At 43.3% G+C, this 26,145-nt stretch overlaps 1 protein-coding gene across 1 annotated transcript in view; it reads right to left on the reverse strand.

Annotated features, from left to right (window-relative positions):
• Positions 1 to 26,145, reverse strand: part of LOC147727408 (atrial natriuretic peptide receptor 2-like) — a 592,594-nt gene that overhangs the window by 249,225 nt on the left and 317,224 nt on the right. The window contains exon 13 of the mRNA XM_086963625.1: positions 7,247 to 7,351. Within this exon, the coding sequence (XP_086819751.1) occupies positions 7,247 to 7,351 (105 nt within the window). The remainder of the gene's footprint in view (positions 1 to 7,246; positions 7,352 to 26,145) is intronic.

Below are 26,145 nucleotides of genomic sequence, written 5' to 3' on the forward strand. Positions count from 1 at the left end.
AACTGGCTGGAAGGGACGACCCTGCCTGTGCCTCCCTGATTGTCCTCAATAAATCCAACTTAATTGATTTAAAGAACACTTTACAGAATTCCCCCGGAATCAGATCTGGCCCGGCCGCTTTGCCTGATGGTAAACTCAAGATAGCCTCCATAATTTCCTCTTCCTCTAAAAAGGCATCCAAAGATTCCCCGTCTTCTTCCGATACCACATTGCGAGGAATATCCTGTAAATATCTCTGGATATCTTCTGGGTCTCTGTCCTGCTCTTCTTTATACAACTTACAGTAAAACTCCCTCAAAACTTCCATGATTCCTTCCGTTTCTGAGACCAAATTACCCCTGCTGTCTTTTATTTCTTTGATTTCCCCTCTAGCAACCCTCTGCCTCGTTCGCATTGCTAGCGTGCGACCCACTCTTTCACTGTATTCGTAACATTTTTCCCTCTGTGTGGAGAAGATTTTGGCTGCCTTTGTTGCTAGTCTTTCCACTGCCGCTGCTTTGGCCACCATGACCTCCATCAATCGCTGCTCAACCTCATGTCCCCTTATAGTGGCTTGTGTCAACCTTTGCTCCGCTTCTAACAATGCAGTACTTAATTGTTCTGTCCTAGCCTTCTTCTTTTTTTGTTTGGACAAACTGAAACTAAGTGTCTCACCACGGACCCCCGCCTTAAAAGTATCCCATGCATTTCCTACACTCGTGCTCCCCCTATTAATATCCCAAAACCCTTTTATCCAAGTGTGCATGTGATTACCATATTCCTCGTACGCCAGTAGCTCCCTTTAAAATGTCCAAGACCTTACCTGCCTCTTGAGCCCTCCGCCCCTAATTTTTCAAATCAAAGGGTTATGGTCCGAAACAATGCATGGAAGTCTCTCCACCTGCAGGTTAGCTAACAGTGATCCAGAAGTAAAAACATAATCTAGCCTGACACATTTTTTATGTGGAGCTGAGTAGTAGGTAAAGCCTGCCTCCTCTGGTTTCAGTTTCCCACAGGCTTCCACCAATGCATTATTACCAGCCATACTCAAAATTGCTCTACATACCTTCTTTTTCCTTCCTCGATATTGTCCCATGGTGTCCATACCTAGACCTCAAGCACCATTAATATTAAAGTCCCTGCTAAAATGATCCTCGGTGCCCAGGTGGCCAATTCTATATCTAAGAAACCAAACAGTTCTGGGTCGTTCTCAGTTGAACCTTATAGTGACCCCAGTGTAACCCATAATTCCCCGATCAAGCATTCAAACAGGGCCCATCTCCCCCATTGATCCTCTAGCTTTTTCCTTATGGTGATAATATAGAGTCTAGTTAGAATGGCCACCCCCCTGGTTTTGGACCCTGTCTTGAATAGGCTAGCAGGCGCAACCCTATTGTTCAAGTAGGAAGGATTTATTGCCCTCTATGTGAGTGTCCAGAATACAGAAAAAATCTGCATGCAAGTTTTTCAGCAATAGTGCAACCCTTTGCCTTTTCAACCTGTCATTAAGCCCACATACATTCAACGTCAAGATCTTAATACTCGTACTCATGATTACTTGTTCTCACAGAGCACCATCCTTTTAAAGCAGCCCTACCATAACTACCCGTCAGTTGTTTAACACCGGACCCATCTCATCACTTTTGTCTAACCCTGCTGGGAGGTGTGTCCCCCCTCAAATCCCTTGTTTGCAACATCTGGTGTTCCTGCATAACCTCTCTGTTCTGCTGTCCCCTTCCCAATACTCCATGTCCTGTGCCCCCCCCACTCCCTCCCTCTCCCGCTAGGAACCCCTACCCCCATCCCCCCCCTTTACAGGCAAATAGGTCAATCATGACCTATGTGTGACTGCTTCCTAGTCCCTGGGGTGTCACAACCCTCCCCCTCCCTAATATACCTACACCAATAAATCCTAGACTGTGCATTTCAACCTAACCAGTGCAGAAAAAAAACTCAATTTACAATGTAATACATGACAAGTCCTCTGGCTATGCATCTGTAGCCCTTTTTACTCTATCTTGATCCTTGTACAGCTGTCTGGGTGCTTCCCCGACCCATTTTCCCCATCAGCTCGCTCAGAAAATCCTGCGCCTTGACTTCCGAGAAAAACATCCTAGTCTGGCCGTCCAACAGTACTTTCAGCCTGGCAGGGAACAGCAGATATGCTTCACAGCCTAATTTTTGGAATGGGTCAATCATGTGCCTTAATCTCCACCTCCTCTCCACAGTGACGTGACAGAAATCTGGACGTGCAAAAAAAAAGATATTCCTTTAAAAGTACGGCGGGCCTGGGGTTTAGCTCTCTCCATGATCTCCTGCCTGGCCAAAAAGTTCCCCACAAACACCAAGATGGCTCTTGGCCTGTCCTTCTGGGATGTGCCATATGATTTCTTTTGTGTCAGAGGAAACCTGTGTGCCCGCTGGATCTCCACGTCCCAATTCCACTTCTCAATCTCAGGGAATGCCCCTTTTAGGAGCGCGATCACGAAGGACCTAGCATCCTGCTCCTCTGCCCCTGCGGGATGCCCAGGAGTCTGATGTTATTGCATCTCTGCCTATTCTCGAAGTCCTCAAGCTTCCATTGCATATCCTCTGTTGCTTTCTCCTGGGCATCCTTGAACTCCTGCCAGCGTGACACCTCGTCTTCCAACTTTCCCGTTCTCTCTTGCACTTCTGTTACTCTTCCTGCCATTTCTGCATACAGTTTGTTCATCTTACTTAAAGACCCTTGAATTTTCTTATTAGCTTGCTTAGCCCTTTTGCTCTCCGTTCTAGCTCCCCCCTGCATCTGTTTAAGTGTGGCATAGAGTAGGTCCATTGTGGGAGCTTGATCCTGTACAGGATGTGATTTCCTCTGCTGATCTCTCGGCTCGTCCTCTTCCTGATATAAATTGGAAGTGGCCGAGTAGTCCTATACCAGTTTTCTGGCCGTTTCCAACTGTGCTGGGCTGCTAGGGAGTTTCTGCCTGTGTCTCTGTTGTTTTTTCCTTTGGTCTGAGGAGGCCTGCTGAATTGTATCATCTGAAACCAATTGGTCTCGTTCAGTTTCTGAAGCGGAGCTATCTGCAAAGCTTACCTCGGAGCCCCCACTTCCTGATCATGTATGTGTTTCCTCGTTGACAGAAAAAAAGCACTCATCACTAGGAGAGCCTGGCGCCAACAGCCCGGTTTCTAACGAGGCCTGAGGCTCCCGGATATCCAAACCCTCTTGTGAGCCCCCGCACTCTAGGTCTGTTTCCTCAGCTGTTTCTGTTGCTCCTGCACCATCCGCTGCTCCAACCATCCCGACCTCTACCAACTCTCCTGGCGCCTCTATCCGCCTTGAGCAGGTTTCCAGTAGCGTCTGAGGCCCTCGGGATGCGCTTGGCACTGGGAAGGTTTGCCCATGAGCATTCTGCTCCATGGTGCTGCCGCCGTTGTTACTTGTTGCTAACACAACTTGTCCCTCTGTGGCATTTTCTGAAGTGTAGCTATCAAATTCAGTCATAACCCTACCAATGTCAGACATACCAGCGCAACTTACCTTACTGCGCGCATCAGTGTCCCTCTTTGAATCCGCTACAGCCTCTCCTACATGCCGCTCTGCCGGATGCACCTCTCTCTCTGAAGAAAACATCCGCTCTGATAGCGGCGCATCCTCGATCGCCCTGCTCGGTGTTCCCTGTGCGCACGCCACCTCCGATGAGGCATTGCCTTGTCATCCAGGACTACTCGGGCTGCCGCCATGAACCACAAGAGCCGTGGATACTCCAGGTGTCCCCGAGAACGCCTCTACCATGGTAGGTTGCCTAAAATCGTGGCCCTGTGATGTTTTAGACAGTGTGTCTTTCGGCGTAATTTTACTGCTTTTCTTCGCGGCTGCCGTTTTTTGTTCAGCCTTCTGCTCGGCGTCCTTTTCCTTAGCTGTTTTGTTTTTAGTGGTCGAGTCAGTGGATGTGCCTGTATTCTTCGCCGCTGCCTGCTTCCTTGTCACAGCATGGGCATCAGGCGGTTTCGTTAGGTCAGCCGGTGCTTTCGGATCCTTTGTCTTATCCTTTGGCTCCTTTGTCTCTTTCGTTTCTTTGGGTTTGACACCGCGTGGAGGCATAGCAGCGCTGGTAGCACTGTTGTGCAAAGTTTTTAGGATACCCCTTGAGGCAAACCACGAGAGCTGTCGAGCTTTGTAGAAAAAATTGCGATGTACTAGTGCCAAAAGGTTCAAAAAACTGCTTCTTAACTAGCCAGGTTTCTTCTGCATTATCCCTGGAGTCTTACAGTCATTCTTCTTTTACCGGGAGAAAGAGGTTAGTGCGACTTACTCCCACGACTGGTCCGCGGCCATCTAGGCCCCCTTTGTAAACTGTTTTCAACAACTTTTTTTGGGTAGTTTCTCTTTTTGAATCTTGCTTGGGGTGCCGTTATATGTTTTATATCTATATATATATCATGACAAATGTATCCAAAAAATACAAGCTCACACTCCAGGATGGAACATGGTCAATATACACATTCTAACCAAAAGGTCTTTTTCACAGCCTTTTGTCAGCTGACATGTTTTGCTCCTGTCCCCGGTTATTTAACTACCTTGAAAAGATTGAAGCTTTTATTTGTCTGATCCTCCAAAAATAAATCAATATCACTCCTCAAGCAGTATTTTAGGGCTCAGTGAGGTTTGGGAGCTCTCTAAAGGGGAATCGTACCTGATGTTTGTGACAATGATGGTGGCCTGCATGTGTATAACCTCAGGACAGATTAACCCAGATTCTCCTATATTGACAGAGTGGCGGTCCCGCTTTCTTGCCATGCATAACATGGACAAAGGTCGATATGAACACAAGGACAGTAGAGCGCAGAGACAGCGTGACCTAATCTGGTTGTCCGTATTCGAGTGGGTGGTGACTTTAAATCAGGGACCATGCAATCAAGGCTCACATTTGAGGGTAGCTGACGGGTGGAATCATATGGGTCCCCTCTATTTTGTTGCTATTTAGAATTTTTCCACAAAGTAAGGGGTTTTATGTATTGTTGTTAATACCTTGCTGGATACACTTCATGCTGTATTGTTATCATGTGTTGTATTATATCCATCTTAAAGCTGAGATAGACACATGATCTTATGGTAACCCCACCAATGCACTTTATTAATCCATTACACTTTAATTGATGGCAGCTTAAGTCTATATTTTCTGAAGTTTAACCTGTGAGCACCATGACTAAGGGCCTGATTACAATGTTAGGTGGACCAGCACCAACCGGCCATCGGTGGTGGTCCACCCGACAGACTGGTCATCGGTCTAACCACTGCATTTCAATGCAGGCAGTCAGACTGCAGACGTCGGGGAGAAGACCACCGTCTCCAAGATCCTATTGGTGGGATGGTTAGAATCGTGTCTCTACATTGGGCCGGAGACTGCGCAGGCATTGCCATAGGGATTACGATGTCATTTTTTGACTGTCTTTACATGGTGGTCCGTCCACCATGAAATCGCAGTTGGAAAGTGACTTTGAGGGCCCCAAACAGGGCCCTCATCCCCAATGGGCCATTGCAAAGTGGCCCTCAGAGCGCATGTCGTACCCCCCACACCCATGCACCGTGTGCCAGGCACCTCATGGTGCCTTTCACATGGTGCATGGATGTGCACAAAGCGTTTTTTTCCACTGTGGCTTGTGCTGTGGCCCGTTTCCTGGGCCTCAGCACAAGCCGCATTGAAAAAAAGCACCTTCCAAACCTCCATGACAGCAGTCATATCTTAATTGGATAGTGGGACCTCCAACTAATTGTCAGGCAATCTCCTGCCTGCTGCGATGGCAGCCGGCAGTCCGACCCACCATCAACGTAGGAAGGCCCTACGTTTTATGCTCTTGCTTCTAGGGTCATTAGAGTGCTGGTCTTGTATAGGTATGGATGCCAGCAGCCTGTTGAAGATATATGTTGCTGCTATATTATTACATACTCTATTTTGCTACTGCACTTGAAGGGGTGGTAACCCAGGGCTTTCTCTCTGGGACACCTTATTTGTGCTGGCCTGGATTATTCTTAATTATTTTGCTGCTAATGTAGTGGGCAGAATGCAAAGGGGTTAGTTGTGCTGCGATGAGAGACAGTGTGCTCACTCCCTCCTTATGATTAAAAGGCTCCCTTGAGTCAACAAACTGACCAGATCACCTGGGATGTACCTGCGTACCTGTGGAGAGGTACTGTGTGACCTGTGAAGACTTGGGCAGCATTTCAGAAACCCCGGTTGACTTTCCCTGCTCTATCTACGACTTCTGTTCTCTACTGAGGAAGGGCTAAACCTATAAACACATGTCTAGAGATAACAGCGAGATCTGCACCAACTTTGGTAAAAAACGACAGCAACTTTGGAGTAAGCATACTGCATTTACCAAAATGCAATGGGGTGAACTGTGCTGGGATCAGAGGGAGTGTTCTTCCTTCTTCGCTGTAAATTACGAGATCTCTCCGGAAGTTGTTGAAGATTTGGAACCATAGAGGAGGACACCCATGGCCAGACAGGCTTTTTATTTCACTGGCAATTCCCTGGTGGTTTGGAGACCTTCTAGGCCAGTTTTGAAAGCTCAGGGCCACCCTGGTGCTTCCGTCACTTTCCCCAGCGCCCTAAGGTTAATTGCAGAAGCCACAGGACTGGCTTCAAGAGGGAGAGAGAGAGAGAGGGATAGATAGAGAGAAAGAGAGAGTGAGGTAGAAGGTAGAGAAAAAACCATCAGTGGAGGAGGAGGAGGAGAGAGAGAGAATAGATCGATGGAAAGAGAGAGATTGTGTGAGGAGAGAGGGAAGCAGGGCTGGTTTGAGCATTTTTGCCAGTGCTGCTTTTGGTTCCCCGGTCTGGCACTGGCCGCACTCCATATATGGAATAAGTAGGCAGCGGAAACACACTAGCCCTTGTGGCCCATGACTACCCACCCCTTCAAGGACCCCAAAACCGGTCAGGTGGGCCCCGTTCACATCAAGGACAATGAATATCTGTGACATATGGGACACTCAGTGATGTTACACCACTGGAACCAGGATATCTCGACACATGATTGCTTGAGGAGAGGTGGACTTGGGATAATGGGCTACAACCCCTGATGTGCATTACTATCGCCATATTTTGCTCTTAAATTAGGAATTATATATGAAATAGGAAAGGGATTGTCATGACAATGAAATGGCCTCATGCTTCAATTTATGTTCAAATAAATAAATAAATACATGCACAATAGTCCATGTCCATCAACTTGCTTTTTTTGGAACAAGAATTGGAAGAATCAAACATTAGCTTACGTCTACATATTCTGAAGGGCTTGGGCAGGAATTATCGGTTTTTCCTCGAATCAGCTCTGGTAGAGGTAGACAGCAGCCGTGCTCCATTGCATTGTTCTCATCTTTCTAAAACAAGAGAAACATGCACAGTTTAATCTGAAGACTCTTAAAGAATGTTACTTTGCTACAGTTACAGAACATGCCTGAGCATTGCATATTTCACCACATGCTTGCACATGGATTCAAAGATACGCCTTAAAACCCTCTCTTCAGCATGTTGATCTATATAGTTTCTATAGCCACATGCATTCTCCAAAGCTTGCATTTTTGTGCCACTGGACCCCAATTTATCCTGCAACCTTTAGATGGAATATTACGGGAAGCGCTCAAACCTCATATGTCGGTCTGATCCGCAGTCTTTAAAAGCTTAAGTCAAAAGTAGTGTGCACGTGAAGTGAAACAATTCCCAAGCGATTGTGAGAGGGAACATCAAGGGCACAACATAGGATGATTATAATATTGTGACCAGAATATCAAGGGACCAAATATCAAAGAGTTAACTGAACAGAAAGAAGGAGATATGGATTTACTCTTCTTAACTCAACACTTACCTACCTTGAAGACACCACTGAATGTATTTGTGAAGTTAGGTATGGAAAATCTATACAACTTACTTTCAATATTTTATCCCTCTATATTCGGGTCACAATATTGTGGCCATTGAAAATTGTGTCCTCATTGTTCCCAACCTACACTCACCAAACACTTTGACATGCCATCTGCAAAGGATGGAAGCAGTGGAGAAGTTGTAGTTTCAGATGCAACCAAAAGGATCTGCTATGGACATAGAATTTCAAAAATAGCATGTCTTCAAGACAGTCACAGTACTCACTTGATGGACCTTGGAAAGGTAAAGGAGTATGTGTCCCCTGCTGGGATTTAGAGCATTTGAGTGTTTCACACACATTTCAGAAACTACCACTTAAAATTGCAGCTCCGTTTTACGGCATTTGTGGTGTAGACTCATAACATGTTTACTTCTCAGTCAGTGTGGCAGGACCTACTTAAATATGGCAAGAGTTCAGATATCCCTACAAAAGGGAACTGATTACAGGTGCTGATGGGACTGTGCCTATATTCTCAAAGAAATGCAGTCTAAACACTTCAAAGGGTTCACTGACATAAATAGCGATGTTCAAAATATTTTAAAAAAATATAGACTAAAAATAGTCTCCCATACCTAAACAGGGAAGTGCAAAAAAATGTAATCAAAAATATTGATGTAAAAAATATAGATATAAAAAATATTGATTTAAATATATATATATATATCGTGAGCAAGATGCTTGTAGCATCGAATCACTCGCTTTCATGCAAATAAAAACGCAATAAACATCCTGTTGTGGAAAGTCAGAAGGAGTGCGCCCCAATTCTTTTGTGAATCGAAGGAAGTGTTGGGATATATATATATATATGTATATATATATTATATATATATATATATATATATATATATATATATATATATATATATATATATATATATATATATATATATATATATATATATATATATATATATACCGCTCCAAGTCTCCTCCCCAGCCGGGAAAGAAAAAGGCAGCACTCGCGGGGTGTTTTGTCAGTTGTCCAAATTTTTTATTCAAGCGCTTTTCACAGACGCGTTTCGGGTCAAGCCCTTTATCAATGTGTCAACACGTTTTTCGCGGTAGAAGCGCTTCCCGGTACGCGAACCGGGTCGCTCACCGGTAGCGTAACGGGAGTTTGCCATTTTGTGTTTCGTTTTAATTAAATCACAAGATGGATGAAAAACAATGTGGGAAATGGGTATAAGGGGGCACGGGAGATGTATCCTGACCCCCTAGGTTTTCTGAGGGTGGCAGAGGAGGCTCATATATGTTGATACATGTCTTCCAGCGGCCGCGCGTGAGCGGAATTTTTTTTTTGCTGCGTGATGTCTGTTAACGTTCGATTCGAAGGAAATCAGGAAGTGTTGACCGCCATTTTGTCACTGCGAGAAAATATATTGTTCATTTCAAAGCGTTGGAACATGGAAAAGGGAGAAGGTAGAGATTGTCTTGCTGCGTAGTTTTTCTCAGGGTGTGCAGTAAGGCCCCGGTTGTTGTTATACTCACGGTGGGGTCTTCGAACACTTTAGCAAATGATGATCCAAGCTGAGGCAAAGGAGGGTGTCAGTCGGGGGGGGGGAGCAATGGTGATTCTCACTGTAAGATAGGTAGTGCAGACCCTTGTCCCCCCTTTTGTAATCTGTAATGCCTATCTTCTCCCCACTGATTGGTAATTGGTTCTACCCGCACCATTTATTAGAGGTAGCTCGTCCGGCCCCACCGGAGGGCACCCCTAATAAAGAGGACATATATATAAAATACGGATTAGCCATGGGAACTTCCTAGCAAATTATTGCAAATCAAAAGAAATCAAACAAAATCAGTAGGCCACTGATAGGATCCTTTCTGACCCTGCTAAAACAAGAAACATCAGGAAATAGCCCTCCACAAAAGTATGAAACCAGGGGGAGGAGCCAAGCTCGCAGTCGGGATGGCCACAAGGTAGTTCAGCTCCGCCGCCCTCGCTGCCTAAGCATGCCTGCCCTACCACCCACCCCGCCCAATAACCGACAAACGCTATACAAATGAAAGTCTGCTGATACCCACTATCGGCGTCACCAGATTGGACTAGATCACGCACAATTGGACTATGTCTTTTTCTGGTTATACAGTAACATCTTTGTGCTTGTTGCCACATTACAAATATATAGCACTCCAACAAAGTAGTAGGATTATAACACTTTAATAACTTATAAATATATACAACGCTCCAACAAAGTAAACACGTTAAAAAAAAACATTTAAAACAACTATTTACATGGCAGCCTGCTGCAACATCCATCTCAAAGCATTCACCGTCCCCTTGACACTGTCCCTGCCCCTCCCTCCCCGGAGTAGCAACAATGGGCTGCTTTGGGCTGTCTTTTAGTTGGCTTTTGCCTATAAAAAGCCTACAAAATCCGTCGGCCTGTGAGGCGGCGTCAGTAGCGGACCGTTGTGCGAATAGGCCGAAGGCAGCACAACGCGCCGAGATCCGGACGGCACCGAGGTGGTGTCCAGCAAGTTGCCGCACTGGTCTGGCCATCCTACAATGCTGCGCCGAAAGCCGGCGTGGGGCGCTACGGGGGGGGGGGGTGGAGGCGGCGTGAACGGGCCTCCCCTGCCTCCCCAGGTGGAGGCTTCTCAGCTGCAGTGGGGCGCCCCTTGGCATCCAACTGAGTTGCGCCCGCTCTGGCGGCACAGTGCCTTATCCGCCATCCAGCTGAGTTGCGCCCGCTCTTGCGGCACAGTGCCTCACCTGCCATCCAGCTGAGTTGCGCCCGCTCTTGCGGCTACAGCGTCTCGCCCACCATCCAGCTGAATTGCGCCCACTCTTGCGGTGCAGCGATAGGCGGCTGCCACAGGACTCTCAAAATGGCGACCGGCTCTTCGAATTTGGGCCTGGTCCACTAAAATGGCCCTGGGACACCTTGGAACTCGGACGCTTGCCTGCTAGGGCATGGGCCCCATTCCCGAAAGCGTCCCCTCATCCTTGAAGTTTCTACAAAAGTCACCGGGGCCCCCGACTCCCGCAGGCTTCCGGTGGGGATCGGCTGTCATGATTGCTTGCGGAATGGCCACGACGGAGCCACGAGATGGTGGTGCTCTCATGCTGACGCCAGCTTCAGTCTGAAACATCAAGAAACACTGTAGACTACCAATTCGATCAGTTCCGGTGGAGCCCCAACGTGACCCGGTAGGGAAGAACTTGCCCTCCCCTCTTTTGACTGATGGTTCTTGTTGCCTATCTCTTCTGTTGTCATTTAACTGAACCTTTTTTGACTGCCGAAAGGGGTTCTGGTCCGACCGCTGGTTGGTGGAGACATTTTGACTATATCCTGGACCTGCCCGGCCTCGCCCAAAATGGCGCCGGTATAAATGGGACTCGCAACTCCTTGTTGTGTACTGGTTGCCCAGTCTTGATATCACGAGATACGTATGCAGTTTTGAAGCACATGGCGGGCGGGGACGAGTACTGATTGAACATTTGGACATCCCTATTAATATTAAGTTCTGATGTGTTATTGATCAGTGTACTATTGAAAGTTCGAATTAACGTCACCCATGGTACTTGCCCGCAAATGTATATCTAGATAATTTTATTGTAACTGGCCCTGTCGTACTTTAATTATAAAATTTACATCCACCGATTCCGCAACTGTTAGACACCTTAGTTCTTGCAACCTATGGCCCACCCGTTAAGTTCTTCTACAGTGTAAATGTCCCCTCATCATGTACGATTCCAGTTTGCTCCGTGGCCGGCCCACGTGGTTATAGGCCCGTATTTGTATACTGACATTTTCACAATAAAGGTTTTTAAAACAAAACATGGGAGTAGTACCTAGATTGGTAAAGTTTTGAATAATAGCCCCTGTTTTCGAATCAGTAAAAGGCAAGTGATATAAAGCAGCCCGATTACATGACGGTTAAAAGGTATAATACGCAGGAATGCTGTAAAGATAAATGGTCAAGGGCTGTTGTGTTTTCCACTCCTGCAACATAAAGTGATCGATAATAATCCGATATTCAGGCCTATCAGCGACTAAGACAGCAGGCCGAGCCTCTTTTGCTCAACGGCTCCCTCATGGGACGAAGAAACGCCCTTTTTCTCGAAATAGGAATATTTTACTTGCAGGACAGTTGTTAATTTCCCGTGAAAATACATTAGCCTGGAACATTGTTAGTGATAAACTGTAAATGCATCTGGGTCCTTTGCTTAAAAAATAAAACATAAAATATATTTTTGAATTAGAATAAGAATACATTTTACAGCTTTTGATATTTGCTATTAAAAAACCATTGAAATTCACTGAAAAAACCATAGGTTATAGACCATATATAGTTAGGGATTAGCATTTACAAAACCTTGAAAATTCACTGAAAAAACCATAGGTTATAGACCATATATAGTTAGGGATTAGCATATATATATATAACCTACTGGCGCCAGTAGGTAGTTATAGTTAGGATTTTTTTCAATGCAAAATCTCAAAATTCTATTGTGAATAACTTTGGCGCTGGTTGACGAATCTGCCTGAAAATTTCTCCAAATTTGCCTCGCGGAGCTCCGGTCCTTCCCTGAAAGTTTCTGGAGGATTCGTCAAGGGGGGGCGGAGATAAAAGGGGGGTCCCAAAACGTGTTTTCCCCCATGTTAATTTCCATAGGGCGGTCAACCTCACTTTTAGCCCGAACGGCTGAATGGATTTCCACCAAACTTGGCAAAATTGTAGGGACTGGTAGCCCGATGTGCCTTTGCTATGTCTCAAGATATGTGCTCCAGTGGTTTTTACGAAAGTTAACTTTGAAAAAATATATATTGGGCTACATTGGGCAATATATATGTTAGAGCCCAAATGTAGCCCAATGTAGCCCAATGTAGACCAATGTAGCCCAAAGATGGCCACCAGAGACAAAAAAAACCAAATGTAGCCCAAATATCAGCCAGATGTAGCCCAACTATAGCCCAATGACAGAATGTCCCAGAGTGTTCTAAAGAACAACTAGAGCGCTAACAGTCTTACTTATGACAAAAGTATGGCACACCTGAAGTCATCTTGATTGGAATAAAGTGTTAACACTTAAAACATTTAATTTGAAAAGGAACAAAATGAGGGGGTTCATTTTGCCATAGAAATTATGATTAGTGCTGAAGAAAGAAAAATTAGTGCACATTTTGAGTGACTTCTCAAATCCTCTTATATTTCATTAAAAAAATTCTGACATGCAGTCTCCTAAGATGGCCACCAGAGACAAAAGAGCCCAAATGTAGCCCAAATATCAGCCAGATGTAGCCCAACTATAGCCCAATGACAGAATGTACCAGAGTGTTCTAAAGAACAACTAGAGCGCTAACAGTCTTACTTATGCCAAATTTATGGCACACCTGAAGTCATCTTGATTGGAATAAAGTGTTAACACTTAAAACATGTAATTTGCAAAGGAACAAAATGAGGGGTTTCATTTTGCCATAGAAATTCTATATATATATATATATATATATATATATATATATATATATATATATATATATATATATATATATATATATATATATATATATATATATATATATATATATATATATATTCACTGAAAAAACCATAGGTTTCACACCAGTTATAGTTAGGAATTATTAAATTCACTGAAAAAACCATAGGTTTCACACCAGTTATAGTTAGGTGGAAATTTTACTCGCATAAAACCATTGAAATTACCACGCTATAGTTAGTTGGACTCACTATAACTTGCGCGTGCAATGCACTGCTGATGACGTCACATATTACATCACTCATGACATGGTCAGTGACATCACTCATGACATCGCTGATGACATCTCAAATGACATCACTGATGACAACATCCTTGTGACAAAGTGGCAGACCTCCTATCAGCATAAAATAACCTTTGACACACACATTCAAAAATAGAAACTTACATTTTCTTAAAAAAGGAGAAACCAATACCAATTACAACAACTTATTAGGTAATTCCAACATCTACTTACACATCCACTCATTCACCAACAGTTCTATATAGTCACTCATGCATGTACTTACTCATCATATGTACTCATACACCTATACATCCTGTTACACACTAATACTCATCCATATAGTTATACACACACAAATTCACACATGCAAAAAACCATTTACTTGATTATACTGCTATATACACACCACTACACATACTTCTACAGAAACGGAAACATATTTACTCTCTTAAACAATCAATTATAAAAACACATACTCACTAACCCACCCATACACACAATCATCCACCCATACAGTCTTGCACACATGCTGTCTTCAAAAGACATACAAATAGTGAGTCACTCATTCATGCATCTGTGCTCTAAGTCATATACCCCACCGAACCATACAGACACTGATACTGATACTCAAAAAAAATAGGTTTCACAATAAGGAAGAGACGAGACCCGTTTCTTAGGTGTTAAAAAGTTTATTTTGCACAACACCAGTCTGCCATATATATATATATATATATAATTTAAAATATAAAGACAAATATATAATCTATCAAAACAGTAAACTAATAAAAAATATTTAAACTTAGATTTCCCAGTACAATCAGTGCAACAGTAGGGAAAGTGCTGAATAGCAAAATCAATAAATGTACTATTCCAACTCTAGAGAGTGCAACAGTAGGGAACTTGTTGTATAGTGGAGGGGTACAAATTACTATTCCCACTCTAGTGAAAGCAACAGTAGAGAAAGTAGTGAATGGCGGAGGGGAAAAAATTACTATTCTCACTCCAAAGAATGCAACAGTAGGGAAAGTGTTGGATAGCGGAGGAGTAGACATTTCTATTTCCACTCCAAAGAGTGCAACAGTAGGGAAAGTATTGGATAGTGGAGGGAAAAAAATTACTTTTCCCACTCCAAAGAGTGCAACAGTAGGGAATGTGTTGAATAGCGGAGGGGTACAAATTACTATTCACACTCCACTGAATGCAACAGTAGATATAATTGTTGGATAGTGGTGGGGTAAAAATTGTTATTCCCACTCCAGTGAATGCAAAAGTAGGTAAAGTATTGGATAGCGCAGAAGTAAAAATTACTATTCCCTCTCCAGTAAGTGCAACAGCAGATAAAGTGTTGGATAGAGGAGGTATACAAATTACTATTCCAACTCCAGTGAGTGCAACAGTAGGGAAAGTGTTGGATAGTGGAGGGGTACAAATTACTATTCCCTCTCTAGTGAGTGCAACATTAGAGAAAGTGTTGTATAGCAGAGGTATAACAATTACTATTCCAACTCCAGTGAGTGCAACAGTAAGGAAAGTATTGGATAGTGGAGGGGTAACAATTACTATTCCCTCTGCAGTGAGTGCAACAGTAGAGAAAGTGTTGGGTAGCAGAGGTATAAAAATGACCCCAGTAGGGAAAATGTTGCATAGCGGAGGGATAAAAATTAGTATCCCCACTCCAGTGAGTGCAACAGTAGAGAAAATGTTGGATAGCGGAGGGGTAAAAATTACTATTCCAACTTCAGTGAGTGCAACAGTAGGGAAAGTGCTGGATAGCGGAGAGGTAAAAATAACTATTCCCACTCCAGTGAATGCAACATTAGGGAAAGTGTTGGATAGCGAAGCGACAACAATTACTACTCACACTCATACAGTTAAAATAAAAATAAAAACCATTGCAAATTAGAAAAAAAACATTAAAATCAACAATATTCAGAAAGGAAAATTGTAATATATTAAATATATAAAAGGAAAAAATATTGTAATATTTATTACATATAAAATACTTCCAAATAATACATAATAAATACAATAATAAATGTATTTTAAAAAATCTTTTAAACTAGAAAATATTTACACACAAATAAACAAATTAATACATAAATGTATTTATTATATTTCCTACCCTATAACACTACCCCAATAACAAAACACTTCAACATTTTTAATTACATTTTTTTCCAAATTTAAAATAATTAACAAATAATTAAAAAAATATTATTAATAAAACAAAACGAATAAACATTAAATTACTACATACACTTTGACACTATGATATCCACAACATACGCCTAAATTAAACTCTAAAATAATAAAGCACAATTATTATTTATAAATGTAAAACTATTACTATTAAAAAAAATAATAAACTAATTAAAATGTATTTAATAATCACCCTTTACCCCTTTAAAAGTAAAAACAACAGACAAAAAAATAAACAATTAGCCAAAATACATATCAAACAATTAATATTATAAACAACTATATATTAATTAACTAAATACAAATGACTTCCCACCCTTTACTCCTAGAACACCACAACACACACCTAAAATTAATTTCACAATTACCATAAATAATTACCAATTCATTAATTAAAATTAATTAAGATCCAATTATCAATACATCAATTAAAAATAAATTACTTCCTACCCCAAACACCTATAAACACCACAACACACACCTACAATTAATTACACAATTACCATAATTAATTACCAATTAATCAAATAAAAATAATATACATCCAATTATTAATTCATCAATTAAAAATAAAATACTTCCCATCTTTACCACCTATAAACACCACAACACACACCTAAAATTATTTACACAATTGCCATAATTAAAAGGGGCGGGGGGTTCCTAATACATCATTATACACATTGTCGATGCTTGATTTTATCAGAGAGAGGTGGTTTTCTCCTCTCTGCCCTACTGCTACTATAGAAACTGTCTAACTGGGGTCAGATCTTATTTTATCCCTCAGTTTTGGCTATTGTTCAGGTCCTGTATAGGGTCGGGAGTCTATTTTTGAGCATTTATGCTCCATGGGGGAATTAATCCTATCCACTGTTCGTTCCCATGAGGTGGAATCAGAAGTGCATAAAGTCCTCCGTACCACTATTTGTTGCCAACGCGTTTCGACCTTCTTGTTGTCGGACCAGGTGATATTTTCGTGTGCGGTCTTCGTCAGGGCTGTGAACTTTTGGGGTAGGACATCATACTACACCTTTAAGATGTAATAGTTTGTTTAAATGTGTGTTTTTTTGGCTTTTACGGAACTTTGGTCTACTTGATGCATTTATCTCTATGTTTTCACGTACCGTCCATTGTGGGCAGTTCTGTCACCTCTGTACTGGATCATTCTGCTGTGTTTTGCTTGTTTCTTTCTTAGTTACGGGAAGCAATACCATTTCCTGTGGGGGTATTAGTTGGAGAAATAGCGTTAGTGCAAGCACTCTCTATTGTTGATTGTTATCAACGTGTCCCTGTGTTTTCTATCTATGGAACTCCTTAATAGTAAAATCAGATTTTGGGTCACAATTCTTGAAAGGCTTCTTTTAGATATTTGGCATTTTTCTGTCCTAACCATTTGGTACCTAAAGCCTGTTTCCAGGCTCACTTTACTAGGGGTAGTTGGCAGTTGGCTTTTTTGCATTCCTCTCAGATAACCACGTCATAGAGGTGCTAGATGGTGGCAGGATGAGCAATCTAAAGCAGGATGGGGGAAAGAGCTGTGTGCAGCTCCATGTGCACTTAAAAGACTGTGCCTCAGCTTATACAAAAAGATCTTAACATCAGTCTATTGTGCCTTATACAAATAGCGCTCATACCCACTTTTCAGTTCACTTCTCGACCTGCAGAAGGACTCTCAGAGGACCACCCTGCTGAATGTGGCCTGCTGTGCACTTCAGAGGACTACCCTGATCTGCCACTCAAACTGCCTTGCCGCCTGAAGCCTGAACTGTACACTCACATGTCACGACCCGCTCCAGAACCCTCTCTGTCACAACCCCCTCTTGCATCCTCTGAGCAGTTGTCTAGAGTGCTTGGCTCTTGCTTCCTTTGCATAGTGGTCTAGCACACAGGGCTCATGTTGCTTTAGCCTATGGAGGTGAGGTGACTCTTTTATAGGGGGTTAATGTATGACTCAAAAGATTTCCTAACGCACATTTTAAATTTACCCTTCATTTGGACTGAGTTTATTAACTTAGTTGTCAGGCTTGACTATAGTTTAATTGAATGTCGCTAAGTGGAGCCCAGACTGCCAGTTGTGTAGTCTGAGTGGAAAGAGTCAAACTCTAAGACTCAGGATATGACAAAATCTACAAATGAGGGCTTTGCGCAGTCCTATGACTAGTTGACTACCCAGGAAACAGAAAAAAGAAATACATTAAATCTATGTTTGTGTTGCTGTAAAGCAAGGTCTTTTGCTTGAGGATGACTTGCCAAACTGAAGGGAAACCGAAGGCTAGCAGCTTGACTTCTGACACGAAGTTACCAAAAAAAGTGAGCCAGAGCCTGTTAGATCCGTAGATGGCTCTGAGCTCTCTCCTGGGTTGATTATATACCAAACTACTCCACTATCCTTAGTATGTAAGAAAAGGGTATATTGAGACCTTGACTTTTGAGCTCACTGGCACACCTACCGTTGGTGCTATTTTAGGGCTCTCTTGATTTCAGTTGCACAATCCCTCTATTGACTGGTCCCTTCAATTAGTCACCTTAGGATCCTGTTACTGTAAGATGGATTGCCATACTAACTCGCCCTCAGAGCCTGAAACAGAACATTCACTACTTGTCAAATTGGATAGTAAGAAGGTATCTTTTGAATGGTCCCAGGAAAACAATGCTGCCTTTCACTTAGTTAAGGAGAAATGCACCACGGCCCCAACACTCAGACATCCAGACCCCACGCAGTCTTCTCATATGGAGGCAGATTGACCACCGGTGGCTGTGTGTGGTATATTGTCACAATGTGATAGCACAACAGAACCCATGCACCAAGTTCCAATATTATCAAAAGATTATTGCAGAGAGCAGAATTTCTTAACCGCCAAATGAGATTTGTTGTCCATTAAATTATGTGATCAAGATTGGCAACACTACCTTTGGCCAGACATACAAGAGATTAAGGCCGAACTCCTAGCTAGATGGGGTTACACTAATCAGGACACTCTAGGACAGACATCACAGAATATTGTGAACTCAAAGCAAATTTTAGGCCTCTGCAACCTTAAGACCTGCTTACAAAGAGTTAGAAAGAGTATGAGTCCAGAATAAATGGACTCTTGGGTGTCTGGAGAAGATAATCATTTGTACAATGAGCTTCCTTACCATGGTACCACTTTATATGTCCCCACGAAAGAATTAAGACAGGAATTTGTGGTATCTTGGTATTCTCTATGCTTTCCTTCTCTACCTCTAATGGAATGTTCATGTGATGCATCTATCAGAATGTTGGTGTTCTGCCTGAGAGATTACAGTTGGCTGGGCTGAGCACCTTGCTGGATGCTCCTGGTGGGGTCTCTCTATACAACTAGGAATAAAGCATCTCTTAAATACTTCATCACTTGTGGACATTTCATCATTACATATTGGCGACGATCTTAAGGAAGAACCTACATCTGTCAAGTCTAGAAGTACTTCAGACTACTTCAAGTTTAAGGAAGAAAACTACAAATTAAGAAAGGACCCCCTGCAACAAGAAAAGCTACCCCAACTGCCAGCATGACCCCACCAGTGAACTACAATCGGTCGCCCACAGCAGTCTGGCAGTTGTCCTGTGTACCAGTGAGTCTACAAATTTTAAGTTGGAGCTGTGCCCTCACGCTGGGTATGCCTGTTTGTTTTGACTTTGGGACTCACGCTGTATCCTCACATGAGGATAAGCATTCCACTTGCCAACTCTGCCTGTTGTCCTATTTACAAGGAGAGCCTACTATATGCTGTGTTGGAGCTGTGCCCTCTAGAGTAAACTCAAATCTTTACAGTTTTTGGCTCATCCTGTGCTGTGCCTTCACGTGAGGGTAAGCATTAATCTCTCTGGGAAGATGTGTGACTGTTCAAGTATGGTTTCATTAAGCGGCAGTGAATAATTGTTTATTTATTTAAAGTCTTTGACAAGAGAAGACTTTTATCTACAGAGCTGGCTCCATGTTTTTGAGTGAACAAAGGATCTAGTTTGGTGATTTCTGCTTGTTTCACTCGTTTACCACCACTTTATGCCAAAACTTAATTTTTGTGGTGATTTCTTATTTTTTGTAAACATTATTTCCTGTGTTTTTGGGCGAAAATCGAGCCACTGAAGCCATCTTCAGCTTAACTGCCTTTCACCGTTTAAATATGCAGCGCGTGTCTTTCATTGTGCACGCTCTCACCTGCTGCCTTCATCGGAGCTTCTCTAACATGCCGACCCCTCTGCCGGATCTCCCGATTTGGTTTGGTGTACAGAAGCGCCGTGAGCCACCCTGCTTTGCGTCACTGTGCGTGCCGCCATGTTGCCTTTGGGAGTCCTTGTGTTACCTGCGCTGTTAATTCATTTGCCTCAACGTCGTTTGGAGTTTTGTTTCAAACCTTCAAGCTCCGTTTTTATTTCACTCAGTTTAGTCATTGCGATGCAGTTGACAACAGGACAAGTGTAATGTTTCCCTCATTTAAAAATTGAGTTCCGTCACGAATCTAAGGTACTGTGTACTTTTCTTCATGAAAATGACGGAGTCTTACGGAGCGCTGTCTTGAATCCTTGTGTGTTCATCATTTTAAATAAGGATATTTTTCGGGGGCAAGGATCGAGCTCACGAATCTAAGGTACTGTGTACTTTTCTTCATGAAAATGACGGAGTCTTACGGAGCGCTGTCTTGAATCCTTGTGTGTTCATCATTTTAAATAAGGATATTTTTCGGGGGCAAGGATCGAGCTCCGGCGTCTAGTTTTAATTGAATGCCTATTTGTGTACTTTTTAGTGACCTGTGTGCCATGTTTTTGCAATGGGTCCATGTTTAATGCCCTATTCTTTCGTTTTCCACACATGCATGTCTTGTTTCCCACTTGTTCACAACAGTGTTTTGTCTTTTGCATTTGCAGTGGGTTTTAGTCCCAGCTGCTCTATTGATCACATGTTTAGGTTAAATGTTTTTGGGATGGTTCCCGTCTTCTTTTCTTTGCAGTGGGTTTTAGTCCCACCTGTGTAATTTTAATGTTTTTCCAATGGGTAACAGTCCCATTTACTTGCAGTGGGTTTTAGTCCCATCTGCTTTATTTAAATGTCTTTTGCCATGGGTCCCAGTCCCATTTGCTTACTGTGGGTTTCAGTCCCACCTGTTTAATTTGCAATGGGTCCCAGTCCCCTTTGCTTACTGTGGGTTCCAGTCCCATTTGTTTGCTGTGGGTTTTAGTCCCACTTGTTTATTTTCTAATGTTTTTGCGATGGGTTCAAGTCCCATTTGCTTGCAGTGGGTTTTAGTCCTACTTGCGCAATTGCTATGTATTTGCGATGGGTTACAGTCCCATTTGTTTGTAGAGGGTTTTAGTCCCTTCTACTTTATTTAAATGTTTTTGCTATGGGGTTTAAGTCCCATTTTACTGTAGTGGGTTTTAGTCCCACCTGGCACCACGTCAGTTGTCCACAGGGATCTCGTCTATTTTTGTTTTCTGCCCTGTTGGGTGTGCGTATTTTTGTCTCCTTCAGAGGAGCTATGCTAGGGTTACAGTTCTATAGCATTTGAGTTTTGAACATGTTATGTGTTTTTATTCAAATATGCTAGTTTACCAGTTACTTTTAGAGTCTAGGTTTTACATCCACATATTTAGCTTATGTTTTCTCTATTTATGTGCTTTTATGCTTTCTATGCTAAATATGTTCAGATTTGATGTATTTTTATTGCAACTTCTTGCACTGTTATGTCTTGCATACGTAATTGTATTTTGCTTAGAGGTAATAGTGTTTAGATGAGGTTTCACCTCTACTCTTCCTCATCTTCCTTGTTCTTGAAATGAAGGTTTCTTTTGTTCTTTCTCTTTTCTTATTGCCTTCCATTGTTTCCTTCCTTTTAAAGTTCTGTAAGAAGAGAGGATGGTTTATATGGTGTAAGAAGGGAGGATGGTTTATACGTTTTTTTCCATTCATCTTTCTTTGTTCTCTTTTTATGGGTGTTTTCTCTTTACTGTTCGTTTTTCCGCTTTTGCTCAATTTACTTGCTTTCATTTCCCCCTGTTCTCCGTTCCTGTTTTTAGCCTTTTGTTTTCTGTTTAAGAAGAGAGGATAATGTGGTATCTTGGTATTCTCTATGCTATCCTTCTCTACCTCTAATGGAATGTTCATGTGATGCATCTATCAGAATGTTGGTGTTCTGCCTGAGAGATTACAGTTGGCTGGGCTGAGCACCTTGCTGGATGCTCCTGGTGGGGTCTCTCTATACAACATGGAATAAAGCATCTCTTAAATACTTCATCACTTGTGGACATTTCATCATTACAGAATTCTTTACTTGGTGTCATGACGTTTCATTGGTAGATCATTCATGAATCCAAAAGACTTTAACAAACTGTCAGCAATGAGTTTGGTGGCCCACATTGTCCAAGGATATCTATGACTATGTTCACAAATGCCCAATATGTTCTCAAAACAAGACTTCCCATTCCACCCCTTCAGGCTATATATGAATCGTGCCAGTGTCTCCACATCCTTGGCATCCCATAGGCACAGACCTTATTACTGACCTCCCCAACTCTAATGGCTATAGTACCATTTGGATTGTAGCAGACCTTTTTTCCAGGATGGTGCATTTTGGGGCCCCAAAAGAGATATCCACACCCAAGACCCCTGCAATGCTGTTTATTTAACACATCATGTGGTTGCATAGACTCCCCACGACCATAATTCCTGGTGGGGGCCCACAATCCATTACACATTTTTGGCACAGTCTTTGTATGTCGTTGGTCATTGATGCTTGACTCTCAGCTGCCTTTCATGCACAAACTGATGGGCAGATGGAGTGGGCACACCAGGTTTTGAAACAGACATTGTGATGTCTAACGATCTCTACTTTGAAGGGTTGGAAATCCTTGTTGCCTTTCACTGAATTTGTTTACCAGAACTCACAGCATTCAGCCACTGGGATTCCTTTTTTATTGCTGAACTGGTACACATCCTTGTATATTGCCTGAAAAAGTTGTAATGCACTCTGAAAATGTACTTGACACAAAAGACTTTGTAAAAAGCCTGGCTGATCTACAACAGCAGATTTTATCACGTGTGCATCAGACTAAGGGGCAAATTACAATTTAGGTCGGAAAGTCCAAATCGGTTTTGGAATAGTTTTCGACCAAATCGGGTTCTGTGAGTCCAACCAACCAATTACGATGTTATGTTATGGTATGTTATGTTATGTTACATACTCTTGTAATGCGCACAGCTACTCCGAGGAGTGTCCCGGCGCAGGTCAAGGTCAAGAGGGGTCACCTAACTGTCACTAAGGAAGGAGGTGAGTTTTTAAGAGTGTCTTGAAGGCTAACAGGTCTTGGGTATTGCGCAAAGGAAACAGAAGAGCATTCCAAGCCTGGGCAGCCTTAATGGCCATGGAGCAACAGCTCATCCTGGAGCACCTGAAGCAAGGCACTGTAGCTAGGAAAAGAGCTGATAAGCGTAATTGTCTCCGTTGGACGTAGAAGGAGAACCTCTTCTGCAAATAAGCGAGACCTTGACCATGTAGGGCTCAATGGGCAATCACCAGGGATTTGAATTCGACCCGATCAGCCACGGGGAGCCAATGAAGTGAGCGAGCAAAGATTTTCATGCACACTACTCCTTTTGGTAATTCCTAGCAGAAGCCTGGCGGCCGCTTTGTGGGTGACCTGGAGTCTATTCAAAGAGTATCCTGGATGCCAGCATACAAAGCTTTACAAAAGGGGGTGGTGATGTACGGAGCATCTGAATCAATCAAACACTCACTCACACCCAGGCAGCCATAAGTGTGGCAGGGTATGCTCAGACGTGAGTCCCTTGCTCTCTTTGCCACTGGATTCAAGCAAGCTGAGCTGAAGACGGCTGGAATTCCAGAAACCGGGCTTCGGAAGCTTGTTTCCGGTCCAGGGAAGACATGGCTTGGCAGTTCGGGCTGGACTGTTCCCATGAGGCACAGGGTCAAACTGATTTGCATATAGCCATGTCTGAACTGGGGTGGCAGAGTGGGCTAAAGAACGGTGATGATTAAACCCAGATCTTTTGACTGGGTGTGAGTGTTTGATTGATTCAGATGCTCCGTCCATCACCACCACCTTTTGTACCGCTTTTGGCCGCCATAAGGGTGGCAGGGTATGCTCAGACGTGAGTCCATTGCTCACTTTGCCACTGGATTCAAGCAAGCCGGGCTGAAGACTGCTGGAATGCCAGAAACCGGTCCTCGGAAGCTTGTTTCCGGTCCAGGGAAGACATGGCTTTGCAGTTCGGGCTGGACTGTTCCCATGAGGCACAGGGTCAGACTGATTTGCATATAGCCATGTCTGAACTGGGGTGGCAGAGTGGGCTAAAGAACGGTGATGGATTAAACCCAGATCCTTTGACTGGGTGTGAGTGTTTGATTGATTCAGATGCTCCGTCCATCACCACCCCCTTTTGTACAGCATACAAAGCTTTGGCGTAATCCAAGCGGGAAAGGATCAAGGCACGGATGACCGTCTCTTTAGCAAGCCTGGGGAGGAGGAGGAGAAAGCTCCTTAATGGTTTGAGGAGGCCAAAGCAGCAGCCGGAGAGCTTCTTTACCTGGGTGGAGAAGGAAAGGTCATCCTCGAACCACACTCCCAAGTTCTTAGCGGATTTTCCGTTGGAGGTTGGTAAAGGAAACCCCAGAGGCCAGATTGTGTCTCTGAAGCCAGGCGGGAATTTACTATAGAGGAGGATCTCTGACTTGTCTTTGTTGCATTTCAGTTGAGCGGCTGCAAGCAACTCAAAGACCGAAGACAGGCAGTGCTGAACAAAAGATGCTTCACAACATCATTTGATCGGACTCGTATTGACTTCAATGGGAGCCTGTGTTCCGAACGAGAACACAGGCTCCCATTGATTAAAGGGATGGTTGGGAAAATCTTGTACCCTGTGGCGGGCACCTCAGGGTGCCTGCCAGACTGTGCATTGTTGGAAAGAGGGGCCCCATGGGGACCCCCACTGGCCCCAGTCCGAGGACCCGGTGAAGGGAGGCCTGCTACGGGCCCGCAAAGTCGGATTCCAACAGCCGTTTTGTGTCAGGCACACCGATTCGGAATGGCTGTCAGAATAGGCCATCGTAATCGCTTGGTCAGAAACTGTGTCGATAGAGCTGTACAATTCTGCCCTGAATGCCGCTCGGAACCGAATCAGACTGCCCGAATGGTTTCCTTGCATTAGAATCAGTCGGTCAGAAATGTGTACAATTCGGTCACAAATATAGGTTCTGAAACGGATTCAAAGAATTTTTGGGAGTCTTTCCAAATGACATTGTAATCGGCCCCTAAGTTGTGTATGAAAAAATATCCTGACAGACATCAACAATAACAACTAGACTATAATGTTGGGGAACAAGTTTAACTGTACACTGTACACCTGCAACTACAAGAGCCATGTGAGCTACCACCCATATATGTGGGTCCCTTCTCTATAGAATGAGTCATTAACCCAGTAACTGTTAAATTACAGTTGCCAGAAGCTTTACATATTCATCCAGCGCTTGCTATGCAGACCCGCCATATGCCCCCCTTTTTCATCCATATTGTTGGATGATCATTTGGAATTCAATGAACAGAGTATCATTGATTCTAAGTTTAAGAAAGAATGCTTGCTTTACTTGATTGCTTGGAAAGGGTATGGTCTTGAAGAACATTTTTGGGTACTAGCCAGCAATGTTCATACCCCTTATCTGGTTTATTACTTAAATGCCTGTCACCCACATGAGTCACGACCTGTAGATTGTCCATTGCGTGGGGGGGGCTATCATGACCCCTCCTGCTCCCTCTCTGTCACGACCCCCTCTTGTATCTTCTACACAGTTGTCTAGTGTGCAGGGCTCTTGCTTCCGCCTTATAGTGGTCTAGCACGCAGGGCTCGTTTTGCTTTAATCCATGGCGCCCTATGTATGCTATGATTTTCTGACTGATGCTTCACCGGCATCCTCATGACCCATGTTCCCTTAACACCCCCCATGACTGATGCTTCAACAGCATCCCTCATAACTGATGTTACCCCGGCGACCTCATGACTGATGCTTCAACAGCATCCCTCATAACTGATGTTACCCCGGCGACCTCATGACTGATGCTTCCCCAGCACCCTCATGACCAATGATTCCCCAACAGCCGTAATTCCCATTGCATTTGAACGTCAGCAAGTGTTCCCCTCATTCCGTGAACCAATGGATGAACCAATCTTGCTGTTCCTTGGGCATTGTGGTACTTTTCCATTTGAGTCCCTGCAAGCTTCCTCCAGAGTCCTGTATGCCAATGGCAAGCCATGCTCTCCCTGTTACAGCGGCCTTGGTGCTGTTT

This window comes from Lissotriton vulgaris, chromosome 3_1, assembly GCF_964263255.1.
Source record: "Lissotriton vulgaris chromosome 3_1, aLisVul1.2, whole genome shotgun sequence".
NCBI classification, from domain to species: domain Eukaryota; kingdom Metazoa; phylum Chordata; class Amphibia; order Caudata; family Salamandridae; genus Lissotriton; species Lissotriton vulgaris.